Below are 24,408 nucleotides of genomic sequence, written 5' to 3' on the forward strand. Positions count from 1 at the left end.
TACAACCAGTATGAAACTCCTGTGGACATGATTTTTTTTTTATTATTTTTCCCCCTCCTTCCCCAAAAATAATTTCTGAAGTTTGCTTACTTAAAGGAAGAGAGATACTGAGTGGTTCTAGAAGGCAAGCTGGACAAAACTATAAAGTAGGAGGTAATCACAGTAGTTGCCTTGAAGTCCAGATAGGGAGCAGGAACTATTTAAAGTTACAATAAACTTCTTCCACTGTTTTAAATAAAGGGCAGGAATTTCTTAACAGTGATATCCACTAATGAAGATAGTTCCATTTCACAGGCTTTTTTTGGTAAGAAGCATCTATTATTTCATTCATTTCCTTTCTTCAGGTGGTCAGAAAGCCAATGGCTTTAGCATTTACTAAGCTTGCCCTTCTTGAAGATAGAGAAATATGGAAACAAAAGCAGCTAGAAAGTAAGGGAGGGGATGAACATGGACACTGGTTTGCACCCAAGAAAATTAGGCTATTGCTAAGAGTAATCAGACTAGCAGTTAATTGCTTGTATTTTTCAGGGTAAAATGACCAGAGGTGGTACTCACCACATAGGTCATTTTCCCAGCACACAGAGGTCTTGTGGAGGTGGAAGCTGATCAAAGCCTTGCCTGGGTGCCTCGTGGGGTGCTTCCATCTGGCTGCTGTGGGGCTCAGGCAGCTTTCCTAGCAGCCATGTGCCTGCTGGGCTCAAGTATGCTACAGGGCTTACCGGGCTGGAGATGCTGACTTGCTCATAACCCCCAGCCCAGGATGCTCCAAGGATGATTAGGACCTTCCACTCTCAGCTGGCTTTCTGTTTGGATCCTCAGAAACAAAATACTATGCCACTAGTGCTGTGCCACATGTTGGAGACATGTCTCCACAAGTAATTCTTCTGATGCCACACCATCTCCTGAGATGCAGCAGATGTACTCTCCCAAACTGTAGTACATTATGGAATATTACAGTTCTCCTAGATTAACTGCTTCTTAATACTTACTTTTTTAAAAAAAGTTTGAAGATGACTATATGACTATTTTTTTCAGCTTGACATACACAATATCTTACTATCTTTGACAACTTGTTATGAGAAATATTTCTAATTGATTCCTCCACCTTGAGAATGGTATGGGTTATAGTGTCAGTGACCAGCACAAGACTCAGATACAGTCACAAAAGCTCTAAAGTGTGGTTAGTGTTACTGGAAGTAGTACCCATATTCCTAGTGGAGCATATATCCCAGTAGGCATCTAAGCATGACACAGCTCCCTACTCACTACCCCCCAGTGGGATGGGGAAGAGAAAAATAAGAAAACTCATGGGCTGAGCTGAAGACCATTTAATTGATAAAAACAAACTCCAAACAGAAAGCCCTGAGGTGATACCAAAAAACCCACTAGCTCAGCACTAGCCAATACCCAGCCTGTCCTTGAACAGCCCTGGCAAACTCCTCACCCCCATCCACAGTTTTTATATGCCAAGCATGATGTCTTGTCACCTGTGGTCAGTTGGGATCAGCTGTCCTGGCTGTGTTCCCTCCCAACATCTTGTGCACTCCCACCCTCCTCACTGGTGCTGTGGGCTGAGAGGCAGAAAAGGCCTTGACTCTGGGTAAGCTCTGCTCAGCAATAGCTAAAACATCCCAGTGTTATCACCATGTTTCCAGGAAAAACCTGAAGCAAAGCAACACTGCACCAGCCTCTATGAAGAACATTTAACTCTATCCCAGCCACACCCAGTACAACCTTCCTGACAGTAAAAAATATTAAGGTAAAACTTTATCCTTATCAAAATTGAAAATCTTGCAGACAAGAGGGTGACAAGGATTTGGTCCTTCTCTGATACCTGGCATTACCTCCTTTCGTATCAATAGTGGTTTTGTTGCTAATTTTCACCTTTACTGCTCACATTGCCACTCAAAGCTGCCAGCTCTCCCAAGTGAGGTTACAGCAGTAACCACTTCAGTCTCAGCAGACAGCACTAAATTTCCATACTCTTTCAATTTCCACTCTCTTTTTAATTTTTAAGGGTATTTGCAAATTAAGAAGTGCTAGGAGTAATTTCTGTTTTCAGGAGCTCTGAAGGCAACAAATTAAATTCCTCCATCACAACATGTTTCCTTCCCCCTCTGCTCTTCCTACAGCTTTCCAGAGCCCCATTGAGGCTGACTACGAGATCAAGGACATTTTTTTTTACATGACATAAAACTAATCCAAAATACATACTTGTAAAGCAAGCAAGAAAAAAAGCCATGTTTCTTCCTTAAGTTAAGGGACTTCGATATTATATTTTACTCACATCAACTGAAAGCATGCATCACAAAAGTTCAAATGCAAACATTCAACACAATGCCAAGTATTATATGGAAAATTAGTTACTCATCACTTAGAAATGTGAATTAAACCTTTCACAGAAATAGCACTTACAAAAAACTCAAAAGCCTCCCTAGTTCACAAGTAAAGTTTATTCAATTTAAAAAAAAATTCAGATTAAGCAAATGATTAGGCATAGTGAATGGTGTTACCTCAGGCTGGCAGCTGGTCTCCAGTGGGACTCCACAGGGCTCAATTTCAGGGCCAGTGCTCTTGGGTGGAGAAAGACAAGTCAAATGTCCATTGAGTGAGTTCGCTGATGATACTAAATTGAGAGGAGCTGTGGATTCCCTCAAGAGCAGAGAAGTCCTGCAGAGAGATCTGAACAGACTCTGAGCTGGGAGGCAATGACCAGCTGCATGAAGTTTAACAAGGGCAAGAGCCACATTCACCACCTGGGACAGGACAGTCCTGATTACCTGTGAAACTTAGGGAGTGAGAAGTTGGATAGTAGCCCTGCAGAAAGAGACCTGGAGGTCCCAGTTGATCGCAAATTATACTCAAATCAGCAGTGCCCCAGGAGGAGAAAACAGGAGGGCCAACCCATGTCCTGGAGGACATCAGGCACAGCATCTGCAGCCAGGCAAGGGAGGGGATTGTCCTGCTCTGCTCCTCACCTCGAGTGCTGGGGGCAGTTTTGGGAGCCACAATATAAGGATATGAATCTATCTGTGTGCCCAGAGTAGGGTGATCAAGGTGGTGAAAGGAGGACCCTGGATGAGACTGAGGGGTGACCTCAGTGCGTTCTAGGTGGGCAGCACAGGGGCAGGCAATGAATTCTCTCTGGTGCCCAGTGACAGGACTCAAGGAAATGGAATGAATCTGCATCAGGGGAAGTTCAGATTGGACATGAGAGGATGGTTAGTCACTGGAACAGGCTTCCCAGGAAAGTGGTACAGCCCCATGCCTCCCAGAGTTCAAGGAGCATCGGGACAATGCCCCTAGTGGTTCAGTGAGGAGCAGGGAGTTGGACTCAACCAACACTACAGGCCCCTTCCAACTTGATATATTCTATGATTCTGTGAGTGTAAACTTAGGCCTTACTTTACAGAAAAGCACTTGAAAACTTGGAAACATTTATAACAATAAACTTAATCAGGCTTCTAACAAAGGAAACACCTAACGAACTGTACAGTAGCAATGGCAATTTTTAATAAAAAATATATTACACACAATTTTATTATTTTTCCATTAGCATTTCTAACCCAAAGTAGAAACTCAGATGTAACATCCTGAAGGCTCTCAGTCCTGTAGTGAAGTAGTGAAGTGCTGTAGTTATGCTTCTGCATCAGAGAAGACTTTGATCTCAGTAAACCAGTTTGTTGCCAGAAGGAGTGGATCAGGTGTCACTACCATGTCACAACAGCTTGCCTCTCTTCTCCTCTCTCCCTCCCCAAATCAGCATCCTGCAGGATCCATGAGCTGATTCCCACTCACTGTGCAGCCCACACAATCCCAGTTGCAGGTCATCTCCTTGCAGCAATGTGAACTCTTAGAAAACAAGAAAAGCCAACTGCAAAACCTCCCCTTACTGACATGGGAACTAACCAGGCATCTCACGAATCTGATGCAATACATATTTAATACACCATATCAAGATTTGCATGTGTAAGATGCTGTGATACATACAGTACCTTGTACATGCCAAATCATTGGTACTTTGTGTTTCTGCACACCATTCTAATGAAATCTGGAAATAGTGAGTTTGGTTATTAGTCCTTTTACAGAGTTTCACATGCTCTAAATGCAATGTATACAAAACAATCATGCTTATACTTACCTCCTTGTGATTATGACTCACATTATCACTTTCCTAAAATGCTCATAAAAAACCAGTACCTTAATAAATGCATTCGTCAGGATTCCACTGCATCCTAAATATTTTTCACTGGGAACCTCTTGGCTTTCCTCAACCACTCTTCCCAAACTGCAAGTTGTTCTATCAGGTCAAGAGTGCTGCTGGACACTAACCAGAATCACCTAGGTTTGAAGTGATAGTGAAATTGAGGACTTAAGGATAAACTTTGTGTTCCACCTGACTGAAAGCAACCTGGTCTCTAAGGCTGCAATGTAAGATGTAACCAGAGGTATGTATTCTATCACCAGCTGTTGAAACCAGGTGGAGCAGTGTTCTTTATCTCTTCCATGACCCATCCCTCATAACTCTGGGGGGGATATCCTGGTAATGAGCCAGCGGTTAAAACCAGGTGGGGCAGTTTTCTTTATCTCTTCCAGGACCCATCCTCAGCCCAGGGAGATCCCTTCTGTTAATGGGCCATTGAGTCTCACTGCCTGACTGAAAATTACACCACCCCTGTGATGGGATGCTCCACCCAGGGGGAGGAGCCAAGCATTCCTACCTAGATAAAAATCTGAGATTTGGAATACTAGAGGAGCCTTTTTCCACTGGATTCCCAGAGGAAGACCAGGCCCATCTACACCACAACTGGAAAACTACACCCTTCTACAAGACCATGGCTTTAACAGAACCACTCTTGTCACTCCAGGAGGACTGCAGCCACCATTTAATCAGACTGTTACCAACACACTGACCAACAGGGTGTAAGGTTGTATTCTGACTCTGTTGGTGTTGTTTTGCATCTCTGCATTTTAATTTTAATTTTCCTAGTAAAGAGCTATTATTCCTATTTCCATATCTTTGCCTGAAAGCCCCTTAATTTCAAAATTATAATAATTCAGAGGGAGGGGGTTTACATTTTCCATTTCAAGAGAGGCTCCTGCCTTTTTAGCAGACACCTGTCTTTTCAAACCAAGACACCTGGGTTTACTGAAGAGATGGTCCTGCTCACTTTCCTTGTCCATCCTTGACACCCCAAATCCTGCTCCTTCTTAAAGCTGGAAATAAAGATTACACACAGCCTCCTTATTGTTAAAACTGATGGATGAAAAGGCTTGAGAAGTTGTAAGTGGGGAGAGCAACAGAGTGGGAAAAGTGACCTTTCCCTGCTCAGTGCCTGCCCATAGCTAGATTCTGTACAGTGTAGTTAAAAACAGAGCAAACAGTAACAAAAAATAGAATCCATCCTACATAATACTGCTTACTAGTAGTGAGTCATGATATGGAAACCACCAAAATTTAAAAGGCATTTTGTAGAACCTGCAATTAGAACAAAAATACAGCACTATTTACATCAAGTAGTTAATTACTCTGGCAGTCAGAGATGAGAGATAAATCATAGTGTAATTTTACAGAATTCAGCTGATTTTTTAAATTAAACCAGGCTAAATAATTTAATTCATAATTGTGACCAATTTTGCAAGTTTTCCCTTCCTATAGCATGTATGATAACAAGACATATTTGTGCATAACTTGAGGAATGAGAGCAGCTTCGTGTAATTTTAATAAAAAATACAATGCTTCAATTACATCTGTAAGCATCAAAACGTAAGTGTACAGACATCAGACTGATCATTTTTTCCAAGGTAACTGTGTAAGGTTTCAAAACCAGTTCGTTGCTTTACAGCATTTTTGAAAAGAACATCCTTTCAAAGGAATATATGTCAACAAGAACAGGTAGGATGAATACAATCGTGGAGACCACAGTGGACAAAGGAACAGCCACCTGAGCTACTGGAAAGGAGCACAGGCCTTGCGTTCAAACCTCCGACAAAAGTTCCTCTTTCCCCACAAAAAGCAGATTTATGTACTATGGCAGACACAATGCAGAGGATGTAAAAGCATATTTTTGTCCTTAGTATGAGCCCTCTTTGAAGGGCTCTGACACATCTTGGTTGGCAGCATCGTACTGAGCAATGAAATGTTTGAGTTCTTCAATGCATCGCTCACCTATCTCATGCAAATTCTGCCTCAGGGCAAACTGAATGGACTTCTCTAAAGATGGATCTTTATCAATTAGCATCTTCACTACCATGCCAAAGGTTTCACAGTCTTGTCTGTAGACCTAGGAACAACACATTTTAGAAAATTATTAAATGCAAAAGTCTTTACGTTAGCACATTATTTACATTAACCCTTATTGAGTTAGATCCAATTGTAACAAAGGATTTTGGATTGAACTTGAATTTCAGCTGTAAAACTTACTGACCATTTCCTCTCTTCTGACGTGTGCTAATAAAAATGTAACTAGCTCAGCACTATCTGGATACCAAAAATAACTGTTATAAGGTGAAATACCATAATAGAGAAATGAAGTACTCCTTGCAGCAATATTTAATAAATAACAGTAAAGCAAAGTACAAATGCTAAACCAGATTTTCTTTTCATTTCAATATATTTAAAATTAAACTGTGAAATGTCTAGCAATCTCAATCTTCATACAAAGCACCAATAATTTCGTTTGTAATCCTTCCTAATACTTCAAATATAACTTGTGTTTAAATAATTTCACCAAATTTTGTTTATTGGATATCTGTTTCTTATAGAACTCCTTGACAAAGAAGACTTAATTAGTTTGGATGGTTTTAATCACTAAGGATTAAAGAAGTCCTGGCTGTGGTTTACCTGAATCCATCTCCCACAAAGAATGGAGAGTTTGCAAGCTAGTCATGCACCACATTTGAGGTGAACTAACTTTTCATTATCTCTGCAATTGTTTTGCAGCAACAAACATAAGCATATGCATAAATTAAAATATAATAAATGTCTGCAAAATAAACATATACATAAATTGCATACTCTTATGCAATTTCCAAAGCAAGTCAGTGACGCTTAAATTTTTTTTCCAAATTCCAGCTAAGTTTATTCATCTGAACACCCAGCAAAAAAGGAACTTCTCAAAGTCTTCCAACTGCCAGATGCAACTAATTTTCAAACCTCCTAGGCCAATTTCCATTTACAAAATAGATTAGCTTTTTGACTGAAGATAAGTAAGTTTTCTATCTCCATACAACTTTTTTTGAGGAAAAAAAGCTAAAATGTTGATAACCTTCCAAGTATGATTATCTTTTGGTATTGTCTGCTTGTCTTAGAACTTGTTTTTCACAGAGATGTGCAACCCTTTCACACTTACCTGTATTGTGGACAGAAATGATCCAACTGTATGTCAACAATTCCCCTTTACTAAAAACGAAATAAAAAACGATACAAAGCACACCCATCCCTCCCCCAGTGAAAACCCACCCCAAGAACCCATTCATAAGGACCAGTCTGAGGTCAGCTCAAACATCTTCACGTCAGAAAAACAGCAAAAAGCCCCAACATTCTGTACAAAACTAAACTATTCTTAGAAACACAATGATTATCACAATGCCTTTAACGAAGATAATTCTTAAATGCTTAATAGCATAGTCTAGGAAAACAATTTAGGAGCAGACCCACTTTTCAAACACTGGTTGGCAAACAGAAGAGAATCTTTTGGAAGGAACTAAACTTCAGTGGAGAGTAACAAGTCAAAAAGAAGAGTGTAGCCCAAACAAAACTTGAGCCAAACATTTTTAAGTGTGGAAATGCACATGGCATTTTTTCCAGAGAGGGGTTTGTTTCCCGCTTTGTAGTTCTTTGGTAGTAAAACAACAGCACAAAATCCAGACACTCAGAGCTCATGTTCCACAGCAAGTAAAACATGGTACTTTGTAAAAACTTCAAATGGAGGAAATCTGTATTACTTTTTTCTCTCTTCCCAAAGGAAAAGCTCAGAAAGAGCTGCACAGGGAGGCACCCAAAGCTACAACTGAAGGAAATGCTCTACTTTTCATGGGTCTGCAAACTAAAGGCAAATAGTGCTACCTGCTACTTCACCCACACACCGCAAAGAACTAGCCCAGATGAAATTCTGTGACTCTTAGCATATAAATACTGGCTTGAGCTAAGCACATTTTTCTTCCAAATTTTCACAAAAGAAGAATTGGAAGAGAATCAAGAGAGCCCTTATCATTGCTGAATCCAAAAAGTCACTTTGCTGTCACAACAATCTGGAAACTAAACACCTTCACCAAAGAAATGAACATTTTCAATATTTTGTGACAAAAGACTTTAAAAAAAAGAGAATTTACCTAAACTGGGCGAAGAGGGCAAAAGTGGAGCAGGAAGGCACTTTTAACAACAGAAAACAAAGGAAACAGCTCAGCTCCTCTAACAATAATTGAGCAATTTTCTCTCAACAAGCTTTCTGCCCCAGCTGCTAATTCTGATCCTGGTACAATCTGCCTCCATCACAATTGTGCTGATAAATCTATTTGTATAGCTGCAACGTAAATTGCATCACTGAGATGTTCCCTTTAAAATTACTTCCCCCCCCACCCCATTAATGTGATTCAGTGATTCAATTCTAAAACGAGATGCATCAGCACAACTGAAAGAACTGTGAGCCATGGTCTTAAAGTGAAAACTTCACAAAATAGTTTCCTTCTGAAGTCAAGGCACAACTACCAACTTCCAGAGATTTGATACTTTGCTTTACAGAAGGAAATGGCAATTATCAATTACAAGAATATCAATACAGAATATGTTAATTAATAACAGCTTAATAGTACAATCAATTACTTGAAAAAAATTACTTTCAGTGCTTTGTCAAAGCACTGAAAGCTCTTGAAAGAAGAGGGAACAGTGGCATGACATGAATATCTATCTTTAGAGAGAATAAAAGGAGGCTATTTCTGACAAATAAGATGAGAATGTGATGCTTGAAGAAGAAAAAAAAAATTGCAGAAAGGATTCCAACCATGCAGAAAGAGCTCTCTGTCGGAGAAAAATACTGGAGGAACTTGTGACCCACAACATATGAAAACTCTAAAATTCCATCTGATATTGATTTTGAGCTCAGACACAGAAAGCTCATCTGTAAACATCTGGAACTAAAACCTGAAAATGATTCCTCGTGTGGAGAAAGAAGAAATAACATTTTTAAAATGAAAAACAAGAAAGGGAATGATACCAATGACATGATTACTCTGTCTGACATATAAATCAGATAATCCTGAAAACAGCTAGAGCCACAGGGCTCTCATTTACCGTGGCCCTAGCACACATTCATTCTCTGACCTAAGCTACAGCACCAGCATAATGGAAAGAGCGTGCAAAACTTTAGTAAGTAGATGAAGAAAAAGTAGAAACAGCTGTTCTACTTCCAAATATGTAAATACAATATTAAATACACACACATCTATATATAAAGAGATATATGCAGTCTTGCTTCTCCTATGCACAGCAAGTATTTAAGCTGAATTCAAGTTCTTTGAAGTGTTTTCCAAAATCAGCACATCTGGCATCTGTGAGGTCACAGGATCACAAATATGCATACTTTTATATTATTCTCATGGAATTTTAGAATGTTACATGATAAGGGCATAGAGGGTCTGGCTGAGATCAGCCCTCTGCTGTGACATTCTCTGTGTAAGCACCTGATGCAAATATAAAGTTGTGATGCACCTGCAACATGTTAGTGAACACACCTCATTTATTTGAGAAAGCTAAACCAAAATTTACACTTAGAGCTGTTTAAACATAGCTAAAAGACATTTACTTCCAGACCTAGTTAAAGCAATGGAGATGTCAGTTGCCCAGGTTGGAGGCAATCAAGCCCTACAATTCCCCAGGCAGAATGAAACTTTTGAGAACTCCCTCATCTACATCTATGCCAAGTTTTCACAGAGAGCTTCAAAGTGCCATCAACAGTGTCTTGAATTACAATGTATGACACTGACATGGAAAAAATTATGGATAGCAAACACTCTCTTCTTCCAGCTCAGCTGTGGAATGTTAACCTCTGAACAGGAAGAAAGAGGGGCAGAAGCAGGCACATGGGGACTGCTCATGTCTTTGACTGCTATATCCCTCTTTCAATGATAATCTAAAAGTGGTCTTGGCTTAAACTGAAGGATGAATGGCTTTGCTGATGGGTGAAATTACACATGGCCAGGGACAACATGCCTACTACTCACTGACAGAGCCCATATAATTTTCTGACTAGCACAGCACTATGTTTTTCTTCAAAACTGTTCCAGAGCCACACATACACTTTGTGCAAAAGAGCTGTTGGACAATATAAACAGTAATGACAACAATGCAAATTAGAACTTAGGATGTCCTCCTCTGCACATAACTACAGGCTACAAGAATCATAAGAGCAATCTTGATCTCAAAATCTTGCATACCTGGCCAGCTTTATTTCAACAGCAAGACCAAACAATAGTATTCAAAGGGGATGAGGACAAGCCTTATTTCAACCCATGTACCCAGTTTCCCTAGCTTAGCTCTACAGTCTGTGCAAAGAAGGTTTTTAACTTCTCAAGGTTATTCAGAACAGCTAAAACCACAGTATCTATTCTAAACAGGCTTTTAGGAAAAGGGAAACAAGAGAGAAATTCTCTGATAATTGGAATGACTCTCTGGAAGACTGGTCCCACCAGGATACAAAAGTTAGCCTCTGCATCTTACATGTCCACAGCTTCTAGAAAGCAGAACTGAGTAGCAAATGGGAAATGCAAATTTCTCCTGATTTAGAAAGGACTCAAATGAATCTCCACTTCCCATTTCTGGGGCAACTGTTCTAATGGATGTGCTTTATTTTATGTGCAGGTATTAAAACACTTTGCTCTCCAAATATGGTTTTGAATGAATATCACACTGTGGCACTGGTTTTGAGTGCTCTTGGATTCATGCACACATGAAAACCTCTTCCATAGAATTCATCCAGAGACTTACACATGCCAGGCTTGAGCAGCCATATGCAGGAGATGGGTAAACTTCAGTGCAGAAGGGGATATTTCTGTTCACAGAGACAAGCAGGACCAGCAAACATGATAACGACCATATCCATTAGGTGGATATGATGATTTAGCAAGCAAAATTGATGTCCATGATTTAATCTGTAATTTCCAACATCTTGCTCTTTTTCCTCACAACCTTTCCTGGGATTTTTTTTTTGAGTATTTTTAGCATTCCATCCATTTCAAGATTGATGTAACACTCTGTCGCCTCCACCAAGAACTCCTTCAGAGCAGCACGACGCAAGTCTAGACTCTGTGAGCAGCTCTGCACCATATGCACACAGCCCACCAGCAGTGCCTGTGAGTCAGTACTCATCTTCCAGATGCCTGCTCTAACTCCTCATCCAAAGGCCAAAGACCCCAAGGCTCTGTTACCACAGGGGAAGGAGGCTGTGGCTCAGAAACCGCGTTAAATAGCCTGCAACCCTTAGATCCCAACTCACTTTGAGAAGACCCAACATGCCCAGCAATCACAATTTTGCATCTGTGATTCATGCAAGTACTCATTTCATATATTATCTTCCAGAAGACAGAAGCTTTTCAGTTACTAAGGGCATATTTCCCACAACTATCAAATACTCCATGCAAGGAGGAAAGAAGCAACCTGCTCACTGGTAGTTATTAGATTTCTCACTGAAAGGCAGAGCATCAACATGCAGAGCACAAGTACAGCACCAGTTTGAAAGCCATACCGTGCCCATTCCAGACACTCCATGAGCAAACTGCTGGAAATTTCCCTCACTTCAATGATGCCCCAGGGCCCCCCTACACCAGACAGAGATAACAGCTTTTGTTCCCTCACCTAAACTATGATAGTTAGTTTGGCATAGCCCTCTGGTGGTATAAACCAGCTTCTTATTTCCCCTCCTAAGCAGACCTAAAATAAGTCTGACAAGTCTTCTATTACCCAAGCCACACCTGTGCCAGCTTTTCCTAGCATGGGTGAGAACAGACTATTAGGTATAATTTTTCTTCTACTTCTAACTAAAAACAATACTGATTTTTTTTGTAATGTAGACCTAACTCTAACCTGATTGAATATGCAGTCAAATTTGCATTTTAATTGTGCATGTAAGCTTAAGCAAATTGGGAAACTACTAAACATTGAATTGCCCCTATCACAGCTTTTTCTTTGTCAGTGGCATCTTTTAAAAGTAATTATTATCTCTTCCCAAATCCCTTCTTTTTCATTTATTTATGTGTTATCTTCAAATTTTTTTTCAACTACGTAAATTAGATTTCATTACTTACCCAAAATTTACTCTTCCAAACTACAATAAGTTAATCCACTACTAAAAGGGTACACAGACATTCTCATCACTGCAGTGGCAATGTAATTGTACTGTTATGTTTATGAGTACAAAATATAAGTTTATAGCTCCACAGTCCAAAGAATGCTCAGAAATGTCATTAAACCACTTGCAGACAATTTTCATGATCAAGACATTTAAAACTGATTTTCAACCATAATGAACTAATTTTTATGGTTACAAAAAACTAAATTAACATAGAACAAATTCAATGCTTGGTTATGATAGTATACATATATAGTTTACAGTGGCATACAATGTTTAACATATCAAGAAGTGTACTCTATTCCTTTCTTAAAAACACACTAACAATTTTGCCCTGTATCTATGAAATATTTTCTACACCCATTAATCAATGTGTTCATAGACCAATTAGATACTCATTGAAATGCAAACTGGGGGAAACAAGTTATTTAATCTATTATGGAATAATGAACAATTTCATGTCAATTTGCTTCTTACTGAAGATATGCAAATTATTAAAGTTATTTGCACTTAAATGCAATTTTGCCTCCCTTTCCAATGAAACTTTCAAGTTCCCTTTTAGGCACTTTAATAGATTTAATCAACTTTCAGAAATAACCCACCATTTTTGGCATCTAAATACCTGACTGAAAAGTCTCCTGCAAGTCCCTTGTGTGGAAGAGACGTTGATAGAGCCTTCACTTTAAGAGAGATGGGGATTCAGATTTGAGCTCCACTTTGCCCTCAAGCAGCAGCATTGGCAATACATGGGGGCAGCAGGTGAGCAGGGGAGGGTGCTGGGAGCCAGAGTGTTTCTGTTCAGCTGGTTTACAGCACTTCACTTCTAGGTCACAGCAGCACTCACTCCCCTTTCACTGAGCTAATCTGATAGAGGACATGCAGTCTCAAACAGTGCCACCACACAAGGCTTTCTCCTCATTTAAAAGCAGAATTCTACTACAAAAAGTGCTCTGTAAAACTTGGGGGTGGGTGTCTGTGTCACCAGTGACCAACTCTGCTGAGTTTACAAATACATTTTCAAAGCTGAGCTGAAAATCTTCAAGAGTTGGTGTGGGTCCTGAGACACAACCCTGGTCTTTTACACACTCTGGGCAGAATTATTGACCTGTGTGAATCCAGCTTTTGTATGACACTGTTGAGGAGACCTAAAGATTAATGTAATTAAAAAGCAATAAAATGTGAAGTCCCTCAGCAAGTGCAGAGCCTGTTTACAGCTGTGGTTACCCAAGGATAGATCTGTAGAGCAAAGCTGTTATGATTCAGAATAATCATAGCAAAAGTTGGTGCTATTTAGAAAAAAGAGTCTTCGTTTATGAAAGCTTACAAATTCCAAGTAGCTACTCATTGCTTTAAAAGTACTACACACAAGTTTTCAACAAGGAGTAAGAATTTATTTTAAATATATTGCTAGGAAATCCATGCATTTACTATTTTTTTAATACTATGGTGGAGGACTTGACACAAATGTTTAAATGAACAAGAACTGGTACACAACAGAAATGTACATGACTATACACTTCATTTAATGTTGGATTTTGGCAAGAACAAGTGTGTTATTACTTCCTCAAGAAATGTCTTGCTTAGTCAAGCAGAAGTAACTCCCATGTGGGAGAGCAAGGACTATTATGTTACATGGTTTTACTGGAGATTATTCTTCACTAAACCAATCAGACCACATAATAACAGCATTTTAACACCAACTACAGGCCCTTGGAGACCAGTTTGTGTGTGGCCTCGATTTCATAGGCTTCTTTACAACAGATGTGTTGGATGAGGGTAGAGTTACTTCACATATTAACTTGTGTGTTCCTTAGGTAAAACAGCAGTACAAGTTTAAATTCTGCCTCTTCTTATAGAAAGTGTGTGCCTTGTGCAAGGAGATGATAAATATGAAATTTTAAAAAACCCATTGCATTTACAATTGATCAGTTTCTAAATCTCACTGGAAGGACTGATGATCTCTTGAAGATGTGTCAATGCAGCTCATGTTTAAGAATACCCAGCTGTTTTTTAAGAATGTCATGGTACAAACAACTGTGCAGCCACGTTCAAAAGTTGTAAAAGGGTAACTATTTATATAGCTAATAATTTCTCTTTGTTCTATAATAATATGCAAACACAGAAACTGTATTTTTGTAGGAGCATAAATGAAAACAAAATCCTAAAAACTCTCCTCTCCAACAGATGCTAGGAAACTTCCATTAGTTGAAATACACCACTTTAGGATTAAACAGGAAATAATCAGCTTTATGCCAAAGGAAGGGCCTCACCCTACAACTTTTTATTTATAAAACACTGAATTGATGGAAAGCCACTTCCTAAATCTGAGCCACAGTAAAGTTATTGCTCCATCCAAAACAGGAAGGGTGAAGTTTATCTGCAAAAGACTCTATGTTAATTGTCTTGTTAAAAATGCTTCAAAAAATTTTCAGTTACATCCACTGACCATAAAGGAAAGTGATATTCATTTAAGCTTCAGCAGAATGGGCTGTATATTAACAGCAATAATAAAATGACAAACCAATCTTTCTTGTCATAAAACCAGACAAATATTTTGTATGAAATGTACAGTAGTTCAAAATACACACAGGTTGACTGTGTTGAAGTCAAGATCAAAAATTATGCATTTGATTTTACCCAAAACTGACTTGTGATAACTTAGTTTGTCCTCAAGAACAGTCATGCCACTTTCAATTTCAACAAATATCCTCAGCTACAAATATTCTCAGATTCAACAACATTCTGCATTAAGTGGGCTCATTTTTGTTAATGGGCAAGACAGCATTTTACCCAGAGGTGTGGATTGCCTGTACTTTCTCCAATTGCACAATGAAAATAAGCAGTAATAAAAAATAAACAAACAAAAATAAAACCCAACAACAACTCCTTCTTACCAATTAAGAGCAACTCTGAGCAGATTAGTAGCACAATTAACTGGCACAGCATTGCTAATACAAATTCAAAGCTGGTGGATATATGAGTTTAAGAACCAGTCCTTACAAATGAAGATTTCCTCCCCACCGCTATATAAAGAGCATTGAATTTTTTCTTTAATGTTTAAAAAAATGCTAAAGCAAGTGTGAAATTGCATGCCAAAGGGTGGGTTTTTTCATCACATATGCAGCATAAAGAAAATACTACACAAACCAAGTAAACTACTGTGTGTAATGGGCAGCTTCTCAGAAAAGAAAAGCAACAGCTGCAAGAAGAAAAACAATTACTTCGATTACCAACATTTTATGGCTTAGTTTATGTTAAACCTTACTGCTTCTGAAGGTTTTGAATTACTTCACACATTATATTAGCCTCACAAATCAGTTTTATTAGTGCCTCAATAATTAATCAAATTTTTTTCAAGTCCAAGTCACTGTCCTGCCTTTACCCTTGAAATAGTCACTCATCATTTAATTTAAGTACTCATTTCAAATCTAAAACAAAATAAACAAAAAAGAAAATTATTTTTGAATACTTCTCTAACCTTTTCTTAGCTTGTGGATAGATACATTTTTCCACATGCAGCTGTGTCAGCTGAAAATGCTATTGCCCCTTCCCAGCTGTCAGCATCCCTATGCCAGAGACCACCACCCCACTTGTTTGTGTGAGCCAGTAATATCCAGGACTACTCCTAAAATGAATTCTTAGGCAAAACCAGTCTGATTAGGTCACATGCTAGGACATCAGTTGGGCTGCAGGGAGGAATCATCTGTCCTGGGTGAGAAAGTGATGAGCAGCTATGGATGACATCTACAGAAGGCATTTATCTATAGCTTTACACTAGTGTGTCCACCTTGAGCTCATCTGGAAACACTCAAGGAACTGCCCCCTAACCCAGACAGACAAAGCATACAGGATCTGCATTTAAATGTTTGCATATCTTAGTATGCAACTTCAATCAAATACAAAATATATACAGAAACAGAACATGAAGCTGGCACAATAGATGGAGCTGGAGTAGGTCAGAGAACCTGTATGATGAAGCCTCATTTCTTATTGTAAATATGTTCATTACTTCTGTTATTAGCATTCAACACACAAACTCTCTCCTTCTAAATCTGTTCCCACAATTCGAGTTATTTTCACATCAATGTGGAAGCAGAAATCTGATCCAAAAATTGGTAAAAACAGAAAGCATGTCTCTCACTAAAGAGAAAGCCACAAGGAGTAGAGATTGTTTTTTATGGTTAGTAAATCATATGTCTTAGGGCAGATATTACCAACTGTGGTTCCAAGGGAATGTGGTACAAGTTCTGCACTTACTGAGTGGATGTACCACTGACTGTATCCCATGGCACTTGGAATTAATTATTCAACAAATTTGGGTTACAGTCATAAGTAATACTGAAGAATCACAGCAATTAGCTGGCTCAAAAGAGCTTGGATGGAAATCACTTGTCTTTTTCATTGGGAAAAACAAGCCCATTTTGTACTTAAAAACATCTTCTAAGAACACTGGCTCTCTACAGTCTCTTTTCAAGCTTTTCCTAACGAGACAGTTACGCAATGCTGCAGCATTTCAGCACAAGAACTGCTACCTATCAAACTCATTCAAGGAATGTCTTGTGGCCTATTCAATCCAGTGTCACTGAACATTTTCCAGAAGTTGTCTGATGGGGTGGGTGAATTGACAGAGGACAGACTGGGAGCAAATTTGGCAAGATACACGAACACACTCGTGACTTTTTGAAGTGCTTGCTTGTCTTCGGATTCTGGCATACACTGAAAAGCTTTGATTCTTTTTGAGTCTGGCTTCAATCTGTTCTTATATAAAAAAAAAAAAAGAAGAAACTGGGATCATCAAATACTGCTCTGTGCTGGGGTTTCTTTTTGAGAGCTTTAGCTTTTCTTCAGACAGCTTAGAGCAGCTTTCTGTGATGCCTGACACCTACAAATTTTGGTAGCAGCATGATGCAACAAATCCACCAAGTCAAAAAGTAACAGAGATATTTCCAATACTCAGGAGGTAAAACTCAGAATCATAGAATCATTAAGGATGACCTTTAAGACTGAGTCTAGCTGTAAACATAACACTGCCAAGTGCACCACTAAACCCTTGTTTTAAGTGCCACATCTACACATCTTTCAAATACCACCATGGATAGTGATTCCACCACTCTGCTGGGCACGCTGTTCCAATGTCTGACAACTGTTTTGGTGAATTCTTCCTAATATCAAACCCAAACCTCCCCTGGTGCAACCTGGGTCCATTTCCTCTTGTCCTGTCACTTGCTATCTGTGAGAAGAGACTGATCCCCACTTGGCTACAATCTCCTTTCAGGCAGTTGTAGAGTGATAAATCCCCCTGAGCCTCCTTTTCTCCAGGATAAACACTCCCAGCTCTCTCAGCTGCTCCTCATAAGAATTGACTTTCAGCCCCTTCACCAGCTGCGCTGCCCTTCTCTGGATATGCTCCATCTCCTCAATGCCCTTCTCATAGTGAGGGGCCCAGAACTGGACACAGGATTGGCCTCACCAGTGCCCACTTCAGGAGGACAACACTGCCCTGCTCCTGCCAGACATGCTGACACAAGGATACAAGCAGTCAAGACTCAGTCTTCTTGGATTTACTTCATGAAATATCCTATTTACTCCAACTATAAACAGGGAGGCTGATTATGGTAACAGTATTTGTTTACTAGTAATAAAAGTAAAACATCATGTAAATTAACACATCAATAAAAAAATAGCTCAAACAAACTAGCAGCTGCCCTCAAACTCTGTCAGCTTCCTGCAGGTTACAGATTTATAGAGAATCACCAGCAGCATTACCAATTATGGCCACTTCAGAGATACAGCAAATTCTGCCTCTGGCCAATACTCTAATGTGTAGAGCTTCACTTTTGTAAATCACACAGACAACTGAAGGTAGGGGGGACTTGTTTAATTAAACACTTAATCAAGTTTCAAGATAGAGCCCCCACGTTATGATTTGAAGGGATCTCCTTCACAAATCTGTCAAAAGCCTGCAAAGATACTTTTGCCATTTTAACCTTACTTTTAGAGAGACATAGGGTATAGTGTGAATAGTCTAAAATAACTCACTTTATAGTGACACCAAACAAAGTAATTTCAAGTCAAACAGCTAAAATTGTGGGAAAGAGTAAGATAATAAGAAGGTAATACAAAAGAAGATCTAATCTAGATAATGAAATTGGAAACCACTGAACTGCAAATGAAAATATTCACTGAATAAAATGTACTATTACAACAAACTTTTTATGCCTAATCTCTAAACAGAATATAGCTGCTGCTGATAAAGTCTACTGATGCCAGATTGATACAGTGTGTTTTGGATGAGAACAGCATGGAAAGAGACCAGTGAAGTCTCTTTTGATAAGCAGAACTAAACAGTTTACAGCCTAAGATAAAGAAAGGTTACTAAAGGTCAAACACTTTAATGCAATAGCCAAAAAAAACAGTACCATACCATTTACCTTTTAACCTTACATCACACAAAATTACCACGTGTTCTCAAAGACACAGAATACACAGAGGTTATTCATATAAATGTATCCTAAAAAATAAGGCATTGCTTCCTTCACATAGCCTTCCAGAACTTGCAAAACACAAACACCACCCCCAATAACACCAAAAACCTCCCACAAACAACTAAAGAAAACCCAACTAAACACAAACAAACAAATTAAAAAGCCAAGATCAAAAAACCCTGAACAGCTCATGCTGATAAAGACTGAACTATACTGTCTGGCATCAGAATTAAATAAGGAAAAAATATTTAATTGTTTAGAACAGAGCAAACCAAATTAAATAAAAAACAGCAATGAAAATTAATTATACTCTCATTTAAATTAGAAAGTACAGTGGGCTTGTTGTTCCTTCAAATCACATAAAGATATAAACATTGCAAGCTTTCTATTTTTAAATCAGCTGGTACGGAATTTTGCTATTTCAAGGATAAGTGTACACAAATAATTATTTAATTTCTTTATATATTTAAGAGTACCATGGACTTTGTAAAATAATAACAGCACTGTTCAAGGGCGGAAAAAAAGTTGCCTTTTTGTCAGAAGGGTAAGTCAGCAGCTTACACTTCTGACGAAAAAAACACAACTAACACTTTGCATTTGTTGGCTGAAAAGCACCTAAACCTGATTTTAGAACTATTGCTTGGTTTTAACATAATCAATTTACTCTATTTATATTATTTTAACTTAGTATTAATCTTTTTCACCTGTTTACCTCTTTTCTTTGTTCACCTTAGTTCATCAATGCTCAGCAAACTGCACTGTGGACAAAGCCAAATCACTTTTGCTGCTCTGAAGACCCTGCAGTTGGCCAATAAATACCTAAGAAAGGAAGCACTGCTATCTCTGACTACCTTCACTCATCCCACAATTTTATCTGAGTCCTCTCTATCCCTTTAGCAAGTATTTAGTCAAGCTCTCATATAACCCTACTACCCTGAAAAATCAAAAAATCATTGAAAACTATTTTAAGTCAATTGAAATATGTGAACATCTCTGTATCACCTCATGACAGCAATGCATTTACATTTCCTGCATTTCTACCAAACAGGAAAACATAAACAAAAGGTATGTTCTATAACTGCATGGAAACATTATCTAAAGAAAGGAAACACTGCCCACTGTATCTATTATGTACATATACACACGTGTTCTTTCAGAGCTTTAATGTAATATGGAATAGAGCAGCTTTAAGGAATACAGTAAAAACCACTTGCTTACTAATTACACCTACCTGCTGAGTGATACATAGTGAAATTAATTGCAAACATACCAATGGAAGTTCCTATCCTTACATGCATAAAACCTCACCTGACACTAGACACTGAGTACTCATACTCAGCTAACATGCTAAATGTCCTTGCCTCTTTTAAAATCTTAGTTGATCCACAAGAGACAAAACCAAGCTCAGCACTCTATCCCCAACAGACCTCTGCATATCTCAATATAACTCCTCAGCAATATGCACATATGTTTTGTTAGGAATACTTAGAACAACCTTTACAGTAGATGAGATACTTCTCTTTGGGATCACTGCTCTGGCTGCTTACTGTGACACGAGTAACACCTACACACATTAAAAAGCTTCAGAGCCAGCTCAATATAATGATATGTGCTTTTCTGGGTAGCTGCTTAAAGTAAAAAGGAACACTCCTGAAGTACAGGGTTTTTTAGTAACTTATCTGGGTCATGAGACACCAGATAATTACTTGCTTATCTCTGCTTCTGATTTTAGCAAAAACATAATTGCAAGAAATCACCTTCCATATCATATCCATAAGAAAAAGGAAAACTGTACAGTGAACTGCAGTGATGCCTAAGAGTAAATTTGACAAAAACTATAAAAAATATTTTAAAAAATTTGTGAGAGTATTTTTGAGTTATGGCTAGACCTACAGTTGGGTAAGCAGATTAATAATTTAATAAACAAGTAATTTTTACATTAGGCTACATTACATGTACATCCTAGTTGATGACAAATACAGTAAACTGAACAACAGCAGTGAATGGCATGTTTACCAAATTTTTTAGTAAGCAATTCCAGGTACTTGATGCAGGAACGCTGCATTTCCTGCCTTACCATTGCAGCTTCCTGCAGATGCCTGGAGGGCATGCAGAGAGGAAGACACCAAGCTGGGAGCACCCGACTGCTCCCCACTTGTCTCTGGCACCAGAAATAGCAGCGGGTTCTCTTGCATGATGTAGCGTCTCCACCCTCCAGCCAGGGAGAAACTCCACTGCATTTGCCCATGGGCTTTAGAGCTCCTGTGGAATTAATTCCCATCTCCACCCATGTTCCCCATCTCATTCCTTCCCCCACCCTCTTGGCTGCAGTTCCTGATCTTGGCAAAAATCTCTCTTTTTTTCAACTGGGAGTCCAGTCCCACCCTTGTTCACTGCTTCCCATACTCAGTTACTAACCCTACCTCTCCTGTCACCATAAATCCTTTCATCTCTTCCAGGTATCCTCCACCCTCCAATTCTGAGGTCACCTCATTCCTCAGCTAGAAATAGTCCCAAGAACTTAGGGGCCAGTTTGCTTCACAATAAATCAAAGTCTGGCTCCAACAGCCAGGTGAAAGGGGCTGTTCAGACGGTGTTTAATGATGCACTAGTGCTTCCAAGTGAGTTAATTCTCAAAAATATGTAGAACCAATCCTGTTAATGTTAGAAGATGGTGATGTGTCTCAAAGGAAGATGACAGTTCTGGTCATAGCAGCTTTAAAAACAGAACAAAAACATCTTCAAGTTTTATCTTCCCTATGATAAGAATAAACAGTTACTGTGCAAATACCATCAAAGACTACAGCTTTCTATAGATTTCTGCCTGATGATTAAATTACTGTGTCTAAAGCAGTACTTTCAGGATACTGAATATTCAGAGACAGTAGTGGCTCGGCACACAGCACAGGGTGGGTACTCTCTTGTAGCAGCAGGCACACTTAAGGAAGCACACTGTGCTTAAGAGAACTAGTTAACTAAGTGTCCACAAATTCTTTCTTTTTCTTGATCTGATTCATGGTCAAGCCCCACAAAGACTACTGTGATAGCAGTATAAAATCTCTGTTTTGTACTACAGAGAACAGTACAAAACAGAGATTAAATTCCTCAAATTATGGTTGCCCCCAAACTCTTTGTAACGTGCAGCTGAAGTCTGCAGTGCTACAGGTTGGTTTTGACTGCAGCACTTGCTTAAGGGGCTTCTTGATGTATAATGGGATGCAATCATAATATATCCTCCACTGGAATTCATACAGTTTCTGTTACAGCCTATTTTCATAATGCTTGTAACAACTAATCATCTTGGTTTATGCCTAAATTGAATTTAGTTGAAATCAGACAATAGAGCCGAAAGATACAAAGCACAGATACTGAGATTGCATAAGATAGTTTCTCCAGGAAGCCAAGTGAAGAAGAAACATAATAAAATGGGCAAATTTCCAGCTGTAGATGATCACTGAAAAGCTTGTGTCAGCATATCCTAATCTATTTATGATTTTATGTTTAAAAACGCTTAAGTAGATTTTTTTTAAATTAAAGTCAGGTAGCGTGTGACCAAAAAAGTTAATACATAACTTTTATTTACTAAACAAGGGTGGTAGACTGCTTGTAAGGTGTATAGCTGGTAGTTGTGGTCAAGTAAGGACACAGTGCACAGGTAAGTAGAACATTTTATGCTGTAATGGGATCAAGTATTTAAGCTGTCTGGAGTAAAGAGAAGGGGAAAGATTGCTAACAAACAAATTAAACCTTGAAGAAACAGTACCAAACCCATGTATTACAGGTTATTAGTGTCATTCAGAGTGGTACTTGAAGTTCAATAGTGCAGAAAATTAATGTATGAATGCTACTTCTCAAGAAGTGTGAGACAGTAAAGGATCAGGAACAACACATGACTCACTCCATTTTGGCAGTATTCACTTTCTGTGTTTTTTTCAAGTGAGCCTGACTCTATTAGCCTTTCCAAGTCAAAGTAGAAAGGTAAAACAGGCACACCATAAACCTCTCCTGTGGGGAATCCTGGCCCTTGTTTTTATGCCATATTTTGTGAAGCATGCCATCGTGATATCCATGCAAGTGTATGTCCAGACAACCACTGAAGACTCAAGTCACCAGACCAATGCAAATAAGAGTCAAACAAAACAGGAAAGTGATCTTTTGTGGGTCAGCAATAAATGGTGATGTACATTAGTCATTTACACCCCAAGATAAAAATCTAATGTTTTCATAATCATAACTTAAAGAAGCAGCACATGCATAAGCAACTTAAGCAACTATAGATTTTTTTTTCCACATAATTTAGGAAATTTAATTATAGAACAGTTTCCAATTCTGATGCCTTTTAAAACTATAATATTATCCTGTATTTTAAAGGTCAGAGAAAATGAATAGGCATAATTTACCCATCTTTAAAACATACTGAGTTTAACCTACTCAATGAAACAACCGTCAAAAGAGAGAGGACATCAGGCTAGCTGAGACACTGAGATACAGCACGTAAATTTAAGAATCAGGTGACAAACACAACTTTTCAGTAAAGTGTCTTTGGTCACAGATGATCCTATATTTATACATGAGTCAGTGTTGTATATAAATCAAATTACAAATGGGCTAGAGGATTAAACTACAAGCACCAGGAAAGCTGTCATCTAAAAATCAAGCTTCTGTTGTATAAAGAACAGTCTGTAAAAGACACACAAAACCCCACAAAACTGTAGATTCACACTTCAGCAGATTTTCCCTACCTACAGGTTTTGTGTGTGACACTCTTCTGTTGCTGCCTACTTCAACCTCCTGAGGCCTGAAAGTACTTGTCAGTGCAGGAGAAATGGAAACCAGCTTCCATATCAAACATCAAGTCCTTCCTGTCACCAGCCCTCCTGCCACTACTATTCATTTGCCACTTTCCATGGGTTTTTACATGTTTGTTCAGTTACCACCATCCCATCATCACATATGGTTTTATGAAACTTTCCCTCATGACACCGTGCTCTGTGTGCCCTATATCTATCTTGTTTTAAGCACCACTTGGACTCCTGTATCCTAAGTCTTTCAGAAGATCAGTGCTCAGACTGTATCAGGAATACTGATAGAGCTAATACATAATCAGTGTTTGGTGGCAGAGATGCTAGACAGTAATTCTTTGAGCTTGGGCTCTTTCTGGGGGAGTTTAAATTTCTGGATCTAATTACTAGGTATACAGCACTGATTCTGTTCTTATTCTGCTTCAATCCAGGAAGCAGCAGGTTTCCCTAGTTACAATGCTGAAAAGACAGTAGGTTGTAGAATAAAAAATTAATTCTCAGTGCATTGAGCCTACTAAGAGATAATTTTATCTTTAATCCTTAAAACAGTTCAAAAATAAAAAAAACATCACTGTTAACCTACTTCTTAAATGCACAAATGCCCTTCTGTTAAAGCAAGAATAAGCTCGGAACCAATCTGGAGAGAAGGATCTGTCCTCTGAATTAAATCCAAGGTATTAAAACCAACAACAAAAGCCCACCATCAAAAAAAAAAAACCCCAAAACCCCAAGAAACAAACCCAAACAAACAAACAAAAAGATCCAACCCACAAAAAC

The 24,408-nt window shown here is 38.7% G+C and overlaps 1 protein-coding gene across 2 annotated transcripts in view; it reads right to left on the reverse strand.

Moving 5' to 3' along the window:
* Nucleotides 1-2,965: 2,965 nt before the first annotated feature.
* PPHLN1 (periphilin 1) overlaps nucleotides 2,966-24,408 on the reverse strand; it is a 58,745-nt gene continuing 37,302 nt past the window's right edge. For both annotated transcript variants that reach the window (XM_058804828.1, XM_058804827.1), the window contains exon 8: nucleotides 2,966-6,284. In XM_058804828.1, the coding sequence (XP_058660811.1) occupies nucleotides 6,075-6,284 (210 nt within the window). In that variant the 3' untranslated portion in view covers nucleotides 2,966-6,074. The remainder of the gene's footprint in view (nucleotides 6,285-24,408) is intronic.

This window comes from Ammospiza caudacuta, chromosome 5 (assembly GCF_027887145.1).
Source record: "Ammospiza caudacuta isolate bAmmCau1 chromosome 5, bAmmCau1.pri, whole genome shotgun sequence".
Lineage (NCBI taxonomy): Eukaryota > Metazoa > Chordata > Aves > Passeriformes > Passerellidae > Ammospiza > Ammospiza caudacuta.